General features: G+C 41.6%; 1 protein-coding gene across 1 annotated transcript in view; it reads right to left on the reverse strand.

Moving 5' to 3' along the window:
• The window catches only part of LOC126100429 (scavenger receptor class B member 1-like), a 335,359-nt gene that overhangs the window by 24,087 nt on the left and 288,878 nt on the right, over positions 1-22,394 (reverse strand). The window contains exons 4-6 of the mRNA XM_049911034.1: positions 19,795-19,936; positions 17,084-17,284; positions 16,480-16,717 (exon numbers count right to left, since the gene is read on the reverse strand). Coding sequence (XP_049766991.1) covers positions 16,480-16,717; positions 17,084-17,284; positions 19,795-19,936 — 581 coding nt within the window. The remainder of the gene's footprint in view (positions 1-16,479; positions 16,718-17,083; positions 17,285-19,794; positions 19,937-22,394) is intronic.

Consider the following 22,394-nt stretch of genomic DNA (forward strand, 5'->3'; position numbering starts at 1 on the left):
TACCGCCCCTGTACTTGTTAACCGCCTGGATTTGGTTACGAAATGAGTCCAAAGGGCTGCATACGTACGTCGCATCAAATTGAGGCCACTCGCTGAGGATTTAGGCGCATTTCCACAAAACTGCTGGGATGCCGACGTCGGCGCTTTACTCACTGTCTCGGCATGTTCCGCAGATTTTATATGCGGTTTAAGTCAGGTGATTTTGCAGGGCAATCGAAAAGTAACACGGTTGGAAGTGTTAAAAAAAAAAACTTACATATTCTCCCACCCCGATGAAATTTTCTGTTATCGTCTTGAGTAGTAGGGTATCAGCAGTATGCTTACTAGGCAGAATTTTTAAATAAACATGCTGATTCACATTAATGTTCACTTTCGATATCGAGCCCTATTAATGATAAGAAAAACACTCTCTAAACATCACAGATCCACCTGCGGTATGAACCTGACGTTGTATACATATAAGATGAAATGTTTTATTAAGCCTTCGTTGCACTCGAAGACATGCGTCATTCTTCAGACTGGATCACATCCAATTTCGACGGCCTCTAGCCCATTCCAGACGTGCAAACGTATGTGCCTGTGTGACCGACTCCAAATATTCATTGTATGCCGTTAACGTCGCAATATTCTCTCGCTAATACGTAATTCCTGACAGGTTACGAAGCGATTTCGATTCACAAGCCGAGAAACGTTTCTCCAGTCCCTCTCCGTCAGGATGTATTTCGGATCACAATTCTGACGTCGTGTTTCGTGACCATGTGTGTTACGCCACTGCTTATAGACAAATTGATCAGTCCGCCGTGAAACACCAAAAAATCCAGCAACTTTGTACACCATGTGGGCACAGACACTGTGGAACACGACTGTCCCTTTTTTACCGCTCAGTCACATCCTTACATGTACCCATGTTTACGTACAATGTCCACTTGAAACATTAATGTCTCCCTGACCGCTACTTCCTTATGCTTACGTAGGGGGCAGGGCGCGTGTATTCTTCAGTTATAATGGAATATTTCAAGAGCAAAGCCTGTTAGTAATACGAGTACAGATCCTTTGTATGTGTAAATGTTAGGTCTTAATACCCTTACAGATTCAAAAACACTACAAGAAATGTTAGCAGTGTGCAGTAAATTCCAGTATGTCATTTTTTATCGGAAGCGTACATAACGGTCACATATACGTCAGAAACATTGCACTGTGTTCTATGGCATGTTCAAGGATGGGATACAAATTGGTGGTGTGGGAATAAAAGAAGGTTTCTACTATAAACAATTTGATCTAGTGAGGTTGATAAATTATGTACTGGACGAAATGCGAGGGAAGGTCACATGCAGATTGGAGACAAATTGTACCTGGATATGTCTTGCATTGTGATGATAATTTATAACCTCTGGTTCATACAGATGCTCGTCAGTGGTCAATATATGCTGTCGAGGCAACACGATGGTACCACTATTCTGAGTTCCCTTTCATTTGAGAAGGTAGTATCACAACATAGTGAATCGAGAAGCCTTTATTAAGGTGGTGTGTGTACGAGGGATCGGCAGTGTGTACATCGCTCACCGCTCCTCATAAGAGCGAGTTTTTGCAGGCGACTTTTAAGAAAATACGCCAAACTTCCATCAGTGGAGAACAAATGGATGGTGTTCACTATAGCTTGCCAAGTGATAACACTCATGATATCTCCAGACGTGACTTTGGCTGCTCTTACAAGTGCATTTGTGTTCTTAACAAACATATACCTAAAGAATGGACAATCTTAAAGGCCTCACCAGTACACATGAAATGGAATGAAGTAATTCACTGAATTATAGACCCATTGAGATCTATTTATAGTACAATTTTGAAACACGTACCGTGTTCCAGTATTTTGAAACATCTCGAGAAAATGATCTATTCTTACATGACTGTCTCAGATTAAGAAATTATCGTTCAGGTGAAACACAAGTGGCTCTTTATTAATTATAAGTAGTGATGACTCCGACAGGAAGTCTCACGCAGACTCCATAGATTTTCAGAAGAGTTGTGACACCGTTCCACGGCTAATAACCAAACTGCGTGTCTCTGGAGTATTACCTGAGTTGTGTTACTGCATTTGTGACTTCCTGTCAGAAAAATCACAGTTGGTAGTAACTCATGAAATGTCGTTTGTCGAAACCGGAGAGATATCCGGTATTCCTCAAGTGCTACAGCCACTTTCCTGTTTTTAAGCTATGTAAAAGATTTAGGAGAAAACCTGTTTAACCCTGTTAAGCTGCAGGCACAGACGCCATCACCAGAGGTCACCTGATAACTTCAGTCGTCGTCTTGGTCACTTTGCGTTCAGTCTCCTTCTGTCGGGGTGGATACAACGCTGCTCACGTGTTTAGAGACGAGTCCTGTATTGCGACTGTTGCAGCTGAAACGACGCCAAATGTATGTGAATAAACCATACCTCTCTCGAGAAGAACATGAAAAGTTCCATTTGTCTCATCTGCTAGAACAACAAGCCAACTTTTAGGAATATATTAGAATGAAGAGATAAACGTTCTACTACGAAATGATTCGTAGTGGCATTGAAAAATATATCAACTACAGAAAATGAATTTCAGCGGAAGAGGGGCTAGACATTTTCTTTTACTCCTTCTACGTGTATTTAATACCATGCATAAAAAGTTCTCAATTTACTTGTCGTACCAATTCCGGATACAATTCCAAGCTTTCAATGATTGCCTCCATCATTATTGTCGGGGCTAAAGCGGACTGTCCTGAACTGGCGAGGCTCCACTTTTACACCAACGGGAAAGCATCTGATTGCCTGTATTACATGATGACTAAACGGATATGGTGCGTATTGAGGTGCCGCACCCTATATCCAGAGATGTCGTTCGCACTCTCTATCCGTCGTTGCTTGCTGCAGCACCCAATCCCTCCCATCAGGCGGTAAGCTGTGGGAAGTCTTCCTCTGTGCTTTTTCTTTATCAAGTGCACGCTTCCGTGTATTGCTTAGTGCACCGTGCAGTGCTAAGTGCATATCTCGTACCTCTATTCACGTTGTTTTCACAAAGTCTAATTTCAATTTCTTCCGCAATCACAGAATCCCAATCAGTCGATATGTGAAAATACTATGCTTATTTAACAGGCCATGCTCTGCAACCACTGTTCCGGCTTCCTCTTTAAACTCTAGACTTCTGCAGTTCCCACAAATTACATTCGCCTCATGGCATCCTATCTTTCGAAACGCCCATCTTATGTCACCATCAACAACACCAAATCCCGTATCTTCCATCCCAATGCAGGTGTGCCCCAACGTTCTGTCCTCTCACCTCTCCTGTATGTCTCTTCACTGTCGATATGACAAAGCCCCCTCCTTCTCTTCATCTCCTCTAGTGTGCCGATGACACCGCCTTCCTGGTCCTCTACCCTACCCTACAGAATTTTCAGACCCCAATAAGAGTGTACATAATGGTGGATGGAAAATATCAGGTTTTATCAGAGGATAAGGAGAAGGTGCCGAGATGGTGTACATCTATTGGGACATCTTGCCGCATCATCATAGAAGAACGAACTACCTTCTTCCTACACTCTCGATATACCGTGACCATGTCGGCCTTTCCTACACAGGTAAATCCCATCGACCACTCGCGACCTACTGCTTGGAATGTCATACACTAACTAACTAGCAATTCGCAGTGCACTCAAGGAACATACTATCAGCAAACATAACAACATTGTATCTAGCAGGTTGAATGGCACAAACGAGTGTCGGTGCGGAAACTGCACAGTATGACGACTCACACTAGACTCTTGAAACACATACCACTAACATCCTAATTTCCCATACTGTTTGTTAATGTCAATAGGCATTGCTCCACTTAAAGAAGTGTATGTTTGCACCAAATTACACTTCCTAGGTATTGTTACAAACTGCTGATTGGCTAACTATGAACCACTGACTGCCAATCCATTCGGTGAAAACCGCACATCAATAGCACTTGCCATTTCTCATACAGATGCGCTGAAAGTTTTAGGGGATTCACCCTGAATACGTCGTTGTACCGTGTTAACTGTGAAAAATATGTCGCTATTGTTAAAAGAATGTTACTCTCTTATTATGCACTGGCAGATTTAAGTACAACAGACTTGTGTAACTCTTAAGACTTCTGATTCTGCTAAAAGATCTTTATCAGTAGTGCCATATGCATTCTGCGAATATTTTAATAAGTAATACAGAAAATTTAGATGTGGCAGTATTTAATTTTAAGCTTCATTGTGCTTGCAAAGTGTGAAAAATCTCACATGTATTACCATAAATGATAAATAATTATAATTTTTTCTGATATATCGTCTCTGACATTCATCTACATCTACACTGATACTCTGCAAATTACATTTAAGTGATTTCCAGAGGGTTCATCGAACCACCTTCACAATTCTCTATTATTCCAATCTCGTACAGCACGCGGAAAGAAAGAACACCTATATCCTTCCGTACGAGCTCTGATTTCCCTTATTTTATCCTGGTGATCGTTTCTCCTTATGTAGGTCGGTATCAACAAAATACACTCCTGGAAATTGAAATAAGAACACCGTGAATTCATTGTCCCAGGAAGGGGAAAATTTATTGACACATTCCTGGGGTCAGATACATCACATGACCACACTGACAGAACCACAGGCACATAGACACAGGCAACAGAGCATGCACAATGTCGGCACTAGTACAGTGTATATCCACCTTTCGCAGCAATGCAGGCTGCTATTCTCCCATGGAGACGATCGTAGAGATGCTGGATGTAGTCCTGTGGAACGGCTTGCCATGCCATTTCCACCTGGCGCCTCAGTTGGACCAGCGTTCGTGCTGGACGTGCAGACCGCGTGAGACGACGCTTCATCCAGTCCCAAACATGCTCAATGGGGGACAGATCCGGAGATCTTGCTGGCCAGGGTAGTTGACTTACACCTTCTAGAGCACGTTGGGTGGCACGGGATACATGCGGACGTGCATTGTCCTGTTGGAACAGCAAGTTCCCTTGCCGGTCTAGGAATGGTAGAACGATGGGTTCGATGACGGTTTGGATGTACCGTGCACTATTCAGTGTCCCCTCGACGATCACCAGTGGTGTACGGCCAGTGTAGGAGATCGCTCCCCACACCATGATGCCGGGTGTTGGCCCTGTGTGCCTCGGTCGTATGCAGTCCTGATTGTGGCGCTCACCTGCACGGCGCCAAACACGCATACGATCATCATTGGCACCAAGGCAGAAGCGACTCTCATCGCTGAAGACGACACGTCTCCATTCGTCCCTCCATTCACGCCTGTCGCGACACCACTGGAGGCGGGCTGCACGATGTTGGGGCGTGAGCGGACGACGGCGTAGGATCCTACGGTCTTGGCGTGCATCCGTGCGTCGCTGCGGTCCGGTCCCAGGTCGACGGGCACGTGCACCTTCCGCCGGCCCCTGGCGATAACATCGATGTACTGTGGAGACCTCACGCCCCACGTGTTGAGCAATTCGGCGGTACATCCACCCGGCCTCCCGCATGCCCACTATACGCCCTCGCTCAAAGTCCGTCAACTGCTCATACGGTTCACGTCCACGCTGTCGCGGCATGCTACCAGTGTTAAAGACTGCGATGGAGCTCCGTATGCCACGGCAAACTGGCTGACACGGACGGCGGCGGTGCACAAATGCTGCGCAGCTAGCGCCATTCGACGGCCAACACCGCGGTTCCTGGTGTGTCCGCTGTGCCGTGCGTGTGATCATTGTTTGTACAGCCCTCTCGCAGTGTCCGGAGCAAGTATGGTGGGTCGGACACACCGGTGTCAATGTGTTCTTTTTTCCATTTCCAGGAGTGTATTTTCGCATTCGGAGGAGAGAGTTGGTGATTGGAATTTCGTGAGAAGATTCCGTCGCAACGAAATACGCCTTTGTATTAATTATGTACAGTCCAAATCCTCTATCATTTCTGACACTCTCTCCCATATTTCGCAATAATACAAACATTGTCTTTGGAGATATCACATCTCTCACTGTTAGTGTTTTTGGTCATCTTTTGTCAGTATGTGTACAAACAATCCATGTCGTTCTGCAGATTAAGTGATATATCGTAATAAAACATCTTAGTTCTTCCTAAAATCGAACACTTTATTCCTTTCCGTCCTAAAAAAAAACTGTGCTCTGTGTGTGGTGATACGTTTATTAGATATTGGTGTAGTTGATCACAGGTTTTTTAGTGAGCCATAATCCAAAAGTAGGGACAGTTTGTTTGCCATATTTGTCATCGATTGAATTTTTTTTCCGTATGGTGCATCGAGTATGAAGTGAAACACATTTTTCTAGTGATATCTTCTTTCTCTCCTACCCTGATATATAATTTATAATGGTGATGGATATAATCGTATGTGGAATAATAACCTGATGCAAACACTGAGCTACAGCACACACCCCACTGTAGAGTGAAAGTTTCATTCTGGACTCCACCTAAGTACTGAACTTTTTGCACAAATCGAATACACTTTATGTATCTAGATACTGCTACAATTTAAACATTACATTTTCTGGTGCATTTTGGAATATTGTGACATTCTTGACAAGCATCACAGCTCAGGAAAAATAATTAATATGTAACTCACAACGTTTATTTGAAATTAAGCTCATATTCGTTATTACCAGTTATTACACCTTTTGGTGACAGTGACAAGAGCTCTTGGTGTAGTAATTTAACTCGTGACGCTTTAACAGTGCAGGCATCTTTTGGTGATGGTAAGCAACTGGGATGTAAGGAAACAATTGTTTTTAGTGGCGTCTTCTTTCTTAAGGAACAACCTTTAACGTAAAACTCATGTTTGACAACTACTTATTCCTATTTCTTTATTTATGTTCTACAAGCAAATATTGATTTTAATCATTAATAGGGCATATTTTATATACTAGGTACAACATTCCATATCGAATGATGTATTTACTCAAATGAAATTTACGTATGTGACTGGTTAACGATATTCTGGAAGTCAATAACGCAATATAGTTGAGAACATTTTCAGTGTATTAGACATTTCCGATCCTTTGACGTGTGTCTCAAGAAAAAAGTATTTTCTGTTAATATTAGTGCAGCATAACTGGGGTTCCATTGTAACCCTCGTCTGACTGAAAGAGAGAGTGGCATTTTATAGTTCACCTCATGTCCAAATGGGACTACTTGTAATTGGCTCTTGAATTTTAATACTAGGCTCAGACTAGAAAAGAGGAGGGGGTCGTGGAACATTGTGCAATGTCTGTGCGCCATTGTACGTGTAATATGCATGTCTTTGACCCTGCATCCTTTTAATACTTGGTCGGAGGTATATATGCATGCGTAAATAATGTAATTTCACATTATTTTTAAGTCAGATGTAAACTTCTTTCATAAATATAGACTGTCTCTGCTTTAATTTGAGGGTTACGTAATTTTTGCTTCTTAATTGTCATTTTTTAAGTACTTTGCTCTGACTAACTGGAGATTCGGAAGTTTATCTCAGAAATAATGTAATTCGACACCGTTTCTATGCTTCACTGGAGATACTGTACTTAGTAGTAGATAGGGGGAGGGGTGTTTAAATTTTTCACTAACAAAATAGGGGAAGGGTGTTTAAATTTTTCACTACACAATAGAACAATTTCCTCCATCTGGGAATTTTTAATACTTCTCAATGATTGGATGGTGATGTAAAGGGGAACGTGCCTATTCACTAACACGGATAATGTCACACAGTAACACAGTTGATGATATCATTGATGAGAATGACCATGTTGCTAGGTCATTGATCTAGGTCAAATGTCATAAATGTGAATATTGCATATTCCGACGCGTTTTAGTATATTGTAACATTCTTCACAAGTAAATGAAATTATCAGTCTAAATATAAAACCACGCACAAAGTAATACATATACAATATAATTTAATGACGAAAACAGTTCCTTATTTAGGAAGTAACCTACGACATATAATACGAGAGGCAGTTACATGAAAATGGGAGAGATGAAAAAAGTATGTAAATTGTTTATTATTCTAAAAGTAATCTCTGAAACCGTTAATATATATATCGTACTTTGAGACAAGCGATCAGTGCCATGGTTGGGTCCATACATTGGCACGGTTGTTTCGACTACGTTGTAGAAGTTTCACAGCGAAGCCGTTGTACATCCTCGATGCAATCCCGAACTCTCCCCATACGATTTACGTATTTTTGGAGTCTTGAAGGAAGACGTTCGAAGCCGTAGATTTGCTTCGGATGAATAGTTGGATACCAAGTACAGTCATGGTTTCGTAGGCAACCGCAAAAATTTTTCCAGGTGAACATTGACCGTCTTGTCCCTCAGTGGAATATTGATTAACACTTGCTGTTGAAATAATAAGCAACTTACTTACTTTCCCCATTTCTTATACGATGATATACTCGCAAAGGTTACAAGAAAAGTCGTAGAGGCAGCTAGGGAAAAGAATTTCAGACACAGTGACCAGAAATGTTATCATAAAAATATTCTCCAGTTACGATAAATGTAACGTAAACATTAACTACATATATTACGTGTTGTTCTCTTCCCTAGCTGTTTCTGATATTCTCAATGTAATCTTTGGGACTCTATCACTGTGCTTTCAGTTTCAGGTAGCTTTTATTATAATACGTTGTAGATAAGTAACTGAGATATGTAAGCGTTCGTAGTAGATGAAGCTAACATTCAGATTATTAGGATTAAATATGTCGATCTGTCTCCGGGCCAAGCAATTGATCGTATCCAGTCGCTCCTCATTCACATCACAACCTTGGCTAGATTAATAAAAAGATTTCGACTTTATAATATAAATGTGCTGTGTTGTTTTTGAGACGGTTCAGAATTTTGGTTGCTTAGCATAGGGGGTGATCAGAAAGTTTCCGTTTGAGGATGTTGCTGTTGCGCATATGCAACCCCGCGCGGCTCCGATGGGGTATGAAAGCATCGACATATAGGCAGGGGGTTCGAGAAGCTTTCGAACGCAAACCTTTTGCTTCCCCCTTATAGACGTGGACATATTCACAATTATTTTACTATGTGTAAATACTGTACACGCTGTATAACTTGATGTGTACCATTTTGTCGTTGTTTACATAGAACCTATTTAGAACGAAAGATTTACCAGTAATTTAGTAGTACGCGAATAAAGTATATAACATGCATAAGCACACATTATCGCTAGACGTCTGGATTATCGTTGAATTTATCTTTGCCTGAAGTTAATCAGCTGATTGCAACCGCAGTCTGTATGTTGAGTAGTTTGTTTTTCACACGTGACATAATGTGGTCTTGTAGTGAAAGGACAGTGTTTTCTCCCTTGAGTAATAGTATATATTAACTGTTTCATATATAGCTTCACATGTGTATTGGTAATCTAATCTGTATGCGCTATCGCGTGTGACATAGCGAACATTGTTAACCTATATGTAAGTAAGGAAGATTTCAGACGAAATTTATAATATGTTTGTGAGTTCTCCAGAATGTGTATCAGCTACGTAATATTATTCTATGTATGAGATGGCAATCGAAATTGGCCAATCGCGTGACAAATAAATGACATTAAGATTCAACCTATAACAGACAATATTTTCTTTAACGAAAGTTTTTGAGATTGTATTCGTGCATTTAAACAAGAACATCCAAGAAATAGTTTACATACCGTGAATTGGAATTTTCAACTTGTGGTTTCCAATAAATTAGTGACTTCAGCCCATAGATTCGGAGGTACGTCGCTGTTATGTTATTTATCATCTTCAAGATGCCACTAACTACCTATTTCCTGCACTAAAGTTATCACTTTTCCACAATTCATGTTTTTTGTGCGGGAACGAACCCGATTCGACTTAAGAAAAGAACCTGATCTGTATTACGACGGCCGCCATTTGTGCGATACGGTGCTGAGATAGGTTGCTCTTAGACCACACAGGTACTGGCGTACTGATTTGAAAAGACCGGCTGTCGTGGACGGTTATTGGTCGGCGTTTGAATCCGCCAAGGTCACTGCCACTGCCGCAGATAATATTGTCGTCACCCGTGTGCTGATGTCCTTAGTACACTTCTGGAAATGGAAAAAAGAACACATTGACACCGGTATGTCAGACCCACCATACTTGCTCCGGACACTGCGAGAGGGCTGTACAAGCAATGATCACACGCACGGCACAGCGGACACACCAGGAACCGCGGTGTTGGCCGTCAAATGGCGCTATCTGCGCAGCATTTGTGCACCGCCGCCGTCAGTGTCAGCCAGTTTGCCGTGGCATACGGAGCTCCATCGCAGTCTTTAACACTGGTAGCATGCGCGACAGCGTGGACGTGAACCGTATGTGCAGTTGACGGACTTTGAGCGAGGGCGTATAGTGGGCATGCGGGAGGCCGGGTGGACGTACCGCCGAATTGCTCAACACGTGGGGCGTGAGGTCTCCACAGTACATCGATGTTGTCGCCAGTGGTCGGCGGAAGGTGCACGTGCCTGTCGACCTGGGACCGGACCGCAGCGACGCACGGATGCACGCCAAGACCGTAGGATCCTACGCAGTGCCGTAGGGGACCGCACCGCCACTTCCCAGCAAATTAGGGACACTGTTGCTCCTGGGGTATCGGCGAGGACCATTCGCAACCGTCTCCATGAAGCTGGGCTAACGTCCCGCACACCGTTAGGCCGTCTTCCGCTCACGCCCCAACATCGTGCAGCCCGCCTCCAGTGGTGTCGCGACAGGCGTGAATGGAGGGACGAATGGAGACGTGTCGTCTTCAGCGATGAGAGTCGCTTCTGCCTTGGTGCCAATGATGGTCGTATGCGTGTTTGGCGCCGTGCAGGTGAGCGCCACAATCAGGACTGCATACCACCGAAGTACACAGGGCCAACACCCGGCATCATGGTGTGGGGAGCGATCTCCGACACTGGCCGTACACCACTGGTGATCGTCGAGGGGACACTGAATAGTACACGGTACATCCAAACCGTCATCGAACCCATCGTTCTACCATTCCTAGACCGGCAAGGGAACTTGCTGTTCCAACAGGACAATGCACGTCCGCATGTATCCCGTGCCACCCAACGTGCTCTAGAAGGTGTAAGTCAACTACCCTGGCCAGCAAGATCTCCGGATCTGTCCCCCATTGAGCATGTTTGGGACTGGATGAAGCGTCGTCTCACGCGGTCTGCACGTCCAGCACGAACGCTGGTCCAACTGAGGCGCCAGGTGGAAATGGCGTGGCAAGCCGTTCCACAGGACTACATCCAGCATCTCTACGATCGTCTCCATGGGAGAATAGCAGCCTGCATTGCTGCGAAAGGTGGATATACACTGTACTAGTGCCGACATTGTGCATGCTCTGTTGCCTGTGTCTATGTGCCTGTGGTTCTGTCAGTGTGATCATGTGATGTATCTGACCCCAGGAATGTGTCAATAAAGTTTCCCCTTCCTGGGACAATGAATTCACGGTGTTCTTATTTCAATTTCCAGGAGTGTAGATCAAAACGGACTAGACAATGATTTAGACAATTTATCTGTTTGTGTGAAAAGTGGACTTGATCTAAACAATAAGGTGTGAGGAGAGCTAAAAAAATCGGTTAAATCTTGATTATGCAATAAATCACACTACTTTAAAGGTTGCCCACTCAATTAGATACCTAGGGACTGCACTTTTAATTGGTACCATCACTTGGAAAATGGTGTGGAGAAAGCGAACCAGATACTCCGTTTAATGAAAAACACGTTATTCCACTAGTCTGTCTTTTAAAATATCTAATTTGTACTCAAGTTTTGGACATTGTCCATTCTCAAGAGCATCTGCACTAATAGATATGGATACATCGTTGGCAGTTCATTAAAAATTTACAAGATATGTACATTTCTGCACAGCGTGGAACGTGATTTTCTAACTAATTGACCAAGAGGTATCCACATCTGTTACTACAGGCACATTTACAAGTGGATAGTGTACGAACCTATTAATAGATTCAGATATTTTAAAACTCAGCCACATTCAATAATCTCCTTTAAAATTTATTGAGGCTGTTGGAGAAAACAGATGCAACAGGTCTATTAAAGAGGCTGCCTGTACTACGCGTTCCGGCCTGTCTGGGATTTTTATCACAGAAGATTGACGCAGGCCATAGGAAAAGTTCAAAGAAGGGCCACTCGCTTTGTATTATCGTGAAACTAGGAGATGGTATCACGGATATGACAAGCGAGGAGGGGTGTCAACCATTAACGCAAAGGCGATTTTCGTTGCAGCCAGATATTTTCCGACTATTTGAGTCGTTAACTTTCTCATCCGAATATCTAAATATTTTGTTGACTTCCAATAACAAAGGAAGGAAAACCATCGCTACAAAATGAGAGGAATCAAACGTACGTAAGCATTTCGGTGTACACTTTCTCCACGTCTTTTTCGAGAGTGGAACTCTTGAGAAATAGTACGAAAGTAATTCTATAAAAACTTAGTTCTGTGACCCCTCTGCCAAACACTCGAGTATGAATTGCAGAGTAATGATACAGATGTGAGTGAGAAGATGTTGAGACGGCGTTGTTTTTAGTCATATATGTCCTTCCACCTGTTCAGGAGGTGGTTTCATGCTAATACAGAAAGTCCACCCACGGAGAAATTTTGAGGTACACGAATACATTGAACAGCAACCCAAATCCCATTGAGCACGGATGTGGTTCGCTAAGTAGGTGTGTTGAATTTTTCCTCTTCAGAGCGCTGTTGTTCTGAGAGTAAGTTTCCTAGAAACCTATCATTCACTTCTTATTTCTCGTGGAATTCATGAAGGGCAACATTGAAGCATCACATATGTGACGGACAATAATCTAATGACGCTGTGGTATAGTACGAGAAGATTCGTCGTTGAGTTACTGTAGAAGAATACGAGGTGTCTTAGACAAAATTTTTATTTGGTGTGATGATTGGCAGCTTGTTACAAACGTCGAGAAATATGAGTTAATGCAAACAAGTAGGAAAAAATTTCTTAATGTTCAAATACTGCATTCTAGTGTGCTGCTTGAAAAGCCAGGTCGACTGAATGATATGAAATGGGACGATGACGTAAGTACGTTAGTAGGAGAGGCGAATGAGCGACTTCTGTTTATTGGAAGCATTTTACGAAAGTGTAGCTCATCTATAAAAGAGACCACCTATAGGTAACTAGTGCTACTTATTCTTCAGTACTGCTCAAATATTTGGGATTTCTACAAGGTCGGATTAAAGGAAGAAATCGGAACAATTCAGTGGCGGGCTGCTAGATTTGTTCGGTTCAATCAGCACCCGAGTTGTACGGAGATGCTTCGCGAACTCAAATGGGAATCGCTAGGGGGAAATCTGCGTTCTATCCGCGAAAAGCTACTGAGAAAATTTTGAGAGCCAGCATTGGAAGCTGACTGCAGAACGACTCTCCTGCCGACAATCTACACATCACGAAATGACCGCTAAGATAAGATGGCTCGTAGGCTCGTTTGGGGGAATATAGAGAGTCGTTTATCCCACGCTCTGTTTTTGAGTGGAACAGGAATTGGAATTATTGGTAGTGATGAAAGATACACTCCGCCATGTACCAGACGGCGGCTGGCAGATTACGTATGTAGATATGGGTATAGATGTTGTGTATATGAAGCAGATGCTTTCGTTATGTATATTTTAACACGTTTTATGGAGCAATACTACATCTGGTAGTGTTTCTTTCTGTTTTTTAATTCGGTGCCACGTGGTCAATACTTCAAGTTAACTTTGGATAGTTCTTCTTGGTTTACGAAAACCTATCTAATTCTATTCAAGGACAACATAAACAAAAGAAAACTTAAAATGAACTCTGAAATATTCAACTACAAAGTTAGAAGCAAAAATAATATCTATGTAGGCTATGCTAGGGTTCAGAAATGAGTTTATTCAGCTGAAAAGTACTAACAGATTGTCAGCAGAAATAAAAAAAGGGAAATCCCGAAATAGTCAGACCTGAAGAGAATTAGTAGGCTATTACTCACTCTTCCTATAGTTTGTCAGCATATGTCGGATGTGTAAACTCTGTTCAACACTAATTTTTAAATTGAAAAGGATTTTAATTTATCAAGATACAGATAGCTGATGATGTTCACAGTAATCTCATTATGAGCTGGTTATCTGTATTTCCTGTAGAAGTAGCCCAACTAGCTGCAGGTGCTAACTGATGTACTGTCTGTCTCATTCCACTTCCCTTTAGGCTCTCGTCGTCGAATGAATGGGTGACTGACAAAGCCCGTATACAGAAATACCTATGTTGCGCGCGCGCGCGCGCGCTGCGCGTTTGTGTGTGTGTGTGTATGTGTGTGTGTGTGTGTGTGTGTGTGTGTGTGTGTGTGAGAGAGAGAGAGAGAGAGAGAGAGAGAGAGAGAGAGTTACCAGTCACTTACGTGACCTTCCAGCTCCTCCCCCAGCCACCCCTCCCCCTATATGACCCTTCAGGTCCTTGGTAACCTTAAAGGTGGAAATTGTGATCAGATATAAAAACAGGTAAAAAGCGACAGGTGGTTAGTGACATTAATTTTTGTAAAACCTTCAGAAAAATTTTTGGAACAAACTCTGTAGACACTTCAAGAATAAACTTAACCTGCAAGAAATAATTTCTCGAGTACTATACTTTGTGAGAAATTCTTCATCTTCCAGTTGATACTCAATGTACACACCTGCATATTAATGTAGAGAACTTGGAGGACTCAGGGGAAAGGTGAACTATGGTAAGGAAGTGTCATTTGTTGAATTTTGACAACAAATATTAATACGGTGTGTGTATATAGCACCACATAGTAAAAATTATCCACAGATCTCCACATTTTACTATCTAGAGACCCCACATTTCTCTCTCACTTTTAGTGCCTGTTAAGGCGTAGGTTTCACAATAATGTATTTATTCTTGATCCTCATGAGTAAAGGTGGCAGGGGTAAAATACAGGGAGCGAAAGGCTATTTACAATTTGTACAGAAACCAGATGGCAGTTATAAGAGTCGAGGGACAGGAAAGGGAGGCAGTGGTTGGGAAGAGAGTAAGATAGGGTTGTAGCCTCTCCCCGATGTTATTCAATCTGTATATTGAGCAAGCAGTAAAGGAAACAAAAGAAAAATTCGGAGTAGGTATTAAAATCCATGGAGAAGAAATAAAAACTTTGAGGTTCGCCGATGACATTGTAATTCTGTCAGAGACAGCAAAGGACTTGGAAGAGCAGTTGAACGGAATGGATGGTGTCTTGAAGGGAGGATATAAGATGAAAATCAACAAAAGCAAAACGAGGATAATGGAATGTAGTCGAATAAAGTCGGGTGGTGCTGAGGGAATTATTTTAGGAAATGAGACACTTAGAGTAGTAAAGGAGTTTTGCTATTTGGGGAGCAAAATAACTGATGATGGTCGAAGTAGAGAGGATATAAAATGTAGACTGGCAATGGCAAGGAAAGCGTTTCTGAAGAAGAGAAATTTGTTAACATCGAGTATAGATTTAAGTGTCAGGAAGTCATTTCTGAAAGTATTTGTAGGGAGTGTATGAAAGTGAAAACATGGACGGTAAATAGTTTGGATAAGAAGAGAATAGAAGCTTTCGAAATGTGGTGCTACAGGAGAATGCTGAAGATTAGATGGGTAGATCACATAACTAATGAGGAAGTATTGAATAGGATTGGGGAGAAGAGAGTTTGTGGCACAACTTGACCAGAAGGAGGGATCGGTTGGTAGGACATGTTCTGAGGCATCAAGGGATCACCAATTTAGTATTGGAGGGCAGCGTGGAGGGTAAAAATCGTAGGGGGAGACCAAGAGATGAATACACTACGCAGATTCAGAAGGATGTAGGTTGCAGTAGGTACTGGGAGATGAAGAAGCTTGCACAGGATAGAATAGCATGGAGAGCTGCATCAAACCAGTCTCAAGACTGAAGACCACAACGACAACAACATGAGTAAATTAAAATGTTTTTATGATCAGTTTTCATTTAGATTAATTGTAATACGCTAACATTTTGCCTTTTTCATTTGTGCACTGTAATCTTATTTTTAAGAACACATAAATAAAACATTTTTGGATTTGCGGTCTACACATATTTAATTTTTTCCCTTTTTGATGGCAGATTAGGATAAAATGTGGTTAGTAATGTAAAGAAATTGTTATAGTTGTAACAGTATGAGAAATCGATAGAAACAACTAGCAACATGTAGTGGTGCTTATCCCTAAGTTTCTGTATCATTACTGTTCCTATCGAGTTACAACAACACCGTTATATACGTTAAGATTTTGATATTTACCTTTCTTACAAAAAATTCACAGGAATATACAAAAGACTACTTTCTAGAGTCTGTTTCAGTACAGATAGAAGAACTACTGCATAAGGAAGTGATTTTCGAAGCGGTATGACTACGACGAGCAACTCTTAATATCTCATGTATAAAATTTGTTGCTTATCGGTTTCAGTTACATAACAGATATGAGAGCCTTACCTGTATAATAGATAGGAGTGATCCTACATATTGTCTTGCGGAAGTATTTAAGGGTGTCATTCTTTGTCAGGTATTGAGGGTAAACGACCCCTTCGGTCGCCCCAGCAACTGCGTCGCACTTTTCGCCAGACCAGTACCCAAACCGAGGGCTACCATGAAACTGGTCCATTGTAAAGAACCTTCGAGCGTTTTCTGGACCTATGAAAACTGTAACGTTGTCTCGGAAATCACTGTATATCTGCAAACCACAAAGAGGATTTCGTTATCGTAAACAAACGGAAAACAATATAACAATGTTCACACAAATCCTACGTATTAGAGAGCTGTAACAAACACCTTCGTTGTTTCGCTCTTTTTTAAAAATTAAAATCACTGAAAAGAAATTTTTAATATTAACTTAAAGAGGTGGGTTATCAGAACGGGATTTAACACAAATAAAAACTAAGCGATATGGGAGTTCCACTGAAAATTTTTTAACGTTGACCTGTGTTATAATTCTTAAAGTTCACATAAAAAATAAGCAACTCTCAAATCTGCTATCGAACTGCAGCAACAAACAACAAACAGTATGTAATAGAGAACTGTAATTTAATATGTCTTTTACCATGTGTAGGATTCCGATATTTGTGACTGGGACCAGATTTGGGACAATAGTCTGAGCGAAATGAAGCACTGGATCTGTGAAATTCCAGAAGTAATTGTACACAGTCGTTTTGACGAATGGCTGAGAGTCTAGCCTTCGCATAAGTATGTTGTACCCCCATTTGATGAAAAATGAGGTATCCTGTAGGTACGAAGCAATGCCCTGGAAAAGACAACACAAGAATTTTAGTCCAACATAAACAAATATACACTCCTGGAAATGGAAAAAAGAACACATTGACACCGGTGTGTCAGACCCACCATACTTGCTCCGAACACTGCGAGAGGGCTGTACAAGCAATGATCACACGCACGGCACAGCGGACACACCAGGAACCGCGGTGTTGGCCGTCGAATGGCGCTAGCTGCGCAGCATTTGTGCACCGCCACCGTCAGTGTCAGCCTGTTTGCCGTGGCATACGGAGCTCCATCGCAGTCTTTAACACTGGTAGCATGCCGCGACAGCGTGGACGTGAACCGTATGTGAAGTTAACGGACTTCGAGCGAGGGCGTATAGTGGGCATGCGGGAGGCCGGGTGGACGTACCGCCGAATTGCTCAACACGTGGGGCGTGAGGTCTCCACAGTACATCGATGTTGTCGCCAGTGGTCGGCGGAAGGTGCACGTGCCCGTCGACCTGGGACCGGACCACAGCGACGCACGGATGCACGCCAAGACCGTAGGATCCTACGCAGTGCCGTAGGGGACCGCACCGCCACTTCCCAGCAAATTAGGGACACTGTTGCTCCTGGGGTATCGGCGAGGACCATTCGCAACCGTCTCCATGAAGCTGGGCTACGGTCCCGCACACCGTTAGGCCATCTTCCGCTCACGCCCCAACATCGTGTAGCCCGCCTCCAGCGGTGTCGCGACAGGCGTGAATGGAGGGACGAATGGAGACGTGTCGTCTTCAGCGATGAGAGTCGCTTCTGCCTTGGTGCCAATGATGGTCGTATGCGTATTTTGGCGCCGTGCAGGTGAGCGCCACAATCAGGACTGCATACGACCGAGGCACACAGGGCCAACACCCGGCATCATGGTGTGGGGAGCGATCTCCTACACTGGCCGTACACCACTGGTGATCGTCGAGGGGACACTGAATAGTGCACGGTACATCCAAACCGTCATCGAACCCATCGTTCTACCATTCCTAGACCGGCAAGGGAACTTGCTGTTCCAACAGGACAATGCACGTCCGCATGTATCCCGTGCCACCCAACGTGCTCTAGAAGGTGTAAGTCAACTACCCTGGCCAGCAAGATCTCCGGATCTGTCCCCCATTGAGCATGTTTGGGACTGGATGAAGCGTCGTCTCACGCGGTCTGCACGTCCAGCACGAACGCTGGTCCAACTGAGGCGCCAGGTGGAAATGGCATGGCAAGCCATTCCACAGGACTACATCCAGTATCTCTACGATCGTCTCCATGGGAGAATAGCAGCCTGCATTGCTGCGAAAGGTGGATATACACTGTACTAGTGCCGACATTGTGCATGCTCTGTTGCCTGTGTCTATGTGCCTGTGGTTCTGTCAGTGTGATCACGTGATGTATCTGACCCCAGGAATGTGTCAATAAAGTTTCCCCTTCCTGGGACAATGAATTCACGGTGTTCTTATTTCAATTTCCAGGAGTGTATATTACCTTATGGCAAACTAACTCTTTAAATTGAAACTCCACTGACAGATGAAGGCTGTTTGCCACACGGAGACGCGAATCTCTTTTCACAAATTTTATGCACAGTCTTTTTTTAGGATATTCTGGTGTATTTAGAGTGGGATGGTAATGGTGGTTCTAACGGAAATAGTTAATTCTCCATTTAACGAGTATTGAAAATTTCTGTTCAAGGTCTAAAACACACAAGATCCGTAATGAAAGATGAAAAACAAGTATTGAATAGGAGCAACTGCTGGCGGCCTTATTGAAGAATAACACGAGCTATGTGCTTCTGTACATATTAAACGTACTTCTGGCTGAGGCTTAATATGAAAACGTTGCTTTATTTAGTTCTGTAACAGCGCTTGATACGATACGAACCTCGCTTTAGTACAAATAATAAAATAATATGGTCTCTCTTTTTTAAACCACTTATTATGTAATTTCATATCGTAATTAGAATGTATTGGTAACCTCGTGACACACAATCGAATTTAATACATCTTTGTTTAGAATAATTGCTACTGTTATGGTTATTGTTTCATGAATCTTAGAGAAAATTAAGATGTTCTCATACTACATGCAGTGATGATAATACTAATCATCCATTCCAGAAACTTCGAATTAATTAAGTAATATCTGAACAAAGATACTGAATAGGAACAAGTCATATCCCAAGATATACGAGTTGAATTATAACATACTTTACAGACAATACTTACATCATATACTGTGCCATGCATGCCCGATTGCAGTGGTCGTGCCTTTTATTCGTTTCACATAGGCTTAAAGTAATTTTTTGCCAAATTGAATCCGAAAATGGTTGTTTTTTTCAACCCAAACTAATTACCTTATTACTGTTATCTACTTGCTGTCTAGACATTAACACGTTTTTTAAGTACATCGCTTCTTTCATCGAGACAGTTTCTGATAGTAATAAGGATAAACCTATTCGAAAATGCTTGTATCAGAATTGAACGTAAAATGAAAATACACTTTTTACAGTTGCTGACATACTTACTAATACAGCTATGTTTGGCACAATGATCGTGTCGTTGAGGCTGAGGGTGTTCTTTTCTGGCAGCCAATGAGGCGAGCGCACTCCCGTGTACGTCATCGTATTGTTGTCGTGGTGGGTGACATTGTGGTGTCTGAGCCTCTCCCTTTAGCAATGAAATACAATAAAGACAAAATCAAAGCGTTGATATTTTAAACTTTTTTGGCTGTGCGCTCAGCAACTGTGTATGCAAATATATAAAATCTGACAGTCAGCCAACCGGTTGCACACAACTTTAAAAAAAAAAAAAAAACATGATCAACGTTTCGATAGCTCAGACTATCTTCACCAAAATGGTAAACTTTACATGAACTAACATAACATTTAAATTTTCAGCAACAGTAAACTTGTGCCGCCGCTTGCAGCTATGACTGTATTACTCTTTTTTATTATGACCTACATTCTTGACTCATGAAACAAAACCATGTCTTTTGACGATAGCACTATAGCTGAACATTTGAAAGTTGTTATGTGAGTTCATGTAACTTTTCACATTCTGATGAAGATAGCCTTAGAGGTATCGAAACTTGGCTAATGTGTTTTTTAATAAAGTTATGTGCAACCTGTCAGCTGACTGTTACATTTCATATACAATCAAAGCGACTAAAACTATCAATCATACTTCAGTACGAATCAACCAACGTACCTCTCCAGAAGAGTAAAACGTACGAAGACGTGCTGAAAATTAATGTCTCCGAATTTTTTATGGAATATCTCTTAAAGCTTTTTAAATAAATCAAACGTTATTAGCATTCTACGTCTTTATTCTTCGTGTCTACATGTTTTCAGCCCTCTGCCACTAGAGGGCTCCGAATTGCAGCGTGTAACATGATGGTATATCACGTGACTATGTCGATGCGAGAGAAACAGCCTACTGTAATTAAGTTACGAATTCTAAGATTTCGTTTATGCACGAAGCGTCCTCCGCTTGAGCATTACATTGGCAGATCACACTGCTCCGGTTCACCGTCATCGAGCATCCTCCACGCAGTCCCGACTTGGCCTCATACGATTTCGTCTGTTTCCAAAACTTAAAGAACACCTTAGACGACTCACGATGGGAGAAATGTTTTCGTCGTAGGGCGACTATGTAGACAAGTAAATATGTAGACATGAAGAACAAAGTTTTGAAATGTTCATAAGGTTTTTTTTATTAAAAAAGCCTGAAGATTTATTACGTAAAAAATTAGGATGCGATACTGTTCAGCACGCCCTCGTATAAGTACTTTGTATATTCTTCGTATCCTCCGATTCTTCGCTTGCAAACGGAGAATTGCCCCTTATTTCCCTCCTTATTTCTCTTCTTTTTTCCTTATTTTGTAGATTATTAAATGAAATTTAATATTGTCCTGTACTACAGTATATCTGCTTCGCAAACATCCACTACAGTGACACAACTTTCACACTAAGCCAATCTCTTTTAATGGAATTAAATTTGCTGAATAAAATGAAATGATATCAGTGAAAAACATTCAGGATTCTGCTTCGAGTATAAAACCTAAAACAAACACTTTGAATATACCAAAGCATTTACAGTGTTCAAAGCGGAATGGGAACAAAATTTATACTTGGTCACTCAAAAACTACCTATTAAGGTGTGTTGGATTGAAAAACAAAGAATTTTTAAGAAAGAATAGGCCGTTTCGGGTGCAACCGAGACTGCCTATTCTTTCTTGGACATCTCAAGAGGTTGCTGTACCATTAGCCGAAAGATGGAGTATTGTCGTTTTAATAAAGGATTTTAATTGTGAGGCGAAGATGTTTCGAAGTTAATCCCTATGTAGATAATTTTTGTTGCAGTTTCGCAAATTCTTCGTGTGTTAACAAATAAATATTAAGTTAATTTCTTAATGTATAATAGATACTAAATGTAATAGCCTGTCGAACATAAAACAGACGCACATGGAAATAGAATTTTTTTAAATGTCACAAGTCACTTAGCAGCTACTGTATACCCATCTAGTTACTGTAAACGTCGTTTCTTTATAAACTATAAAAAGAAAAGAAAAAAAGAATTACGAGAGTTAATCATGAAAGTCATTCATCCTAACTCATATCCAACGTTAATAGCATTTTAGACACACGTTTTATTTCACTTCTTGAGAAAGTGACTTTATAGATGAAAGGTCATCTGAACTAACATCTTCTAACAGAAGTACACTAAAATAAAAACTGAATGGAAGTAAATGAACCACAAGAAATGAACCGCAAGACAGCTGTGATTGGTGACTTTTTATATTCATAACCTGTTTCGCTGCATTAAAACAGAATCCTCAGGTGAACTAGATAATAGGGAAAGGATCCCATATAATACATATGATCAAATTACTATAAAGAACTTTCTAAAACCGTTTTTAAAAAATTTGAATTGTAGAAATAAGACAATGTGGTATTTTTAATAACTTTGTCTAGTATATTTACCTTTCTTGGAATGACTATTTCATATGTCTAAGAAGTGGATTTCAATTTCATCTACTTTGTGATTCTATTTATTTTTTCCATTACTTTTTTCATCTTATATTTATCTTTCTTTGTATAAGCAATTGTTACCTTTAACTTTTTTA

This window comes from Schistocerca cancellata, chromosome 9, assembly GCF_023864275.1.
Source record: "Schistocerca cancellata isolate TAMUIC-IGC-003103 chromosome 9, iqSchCanc2.1, whole genome shotgun sequence".
Classification (NCBI taxonomy): Eukaryota; Metazoa; Arthropoda; class Insecta; order Orthoptera; family Acrididae; genus Schistocerca; species Schistocerca cancellata.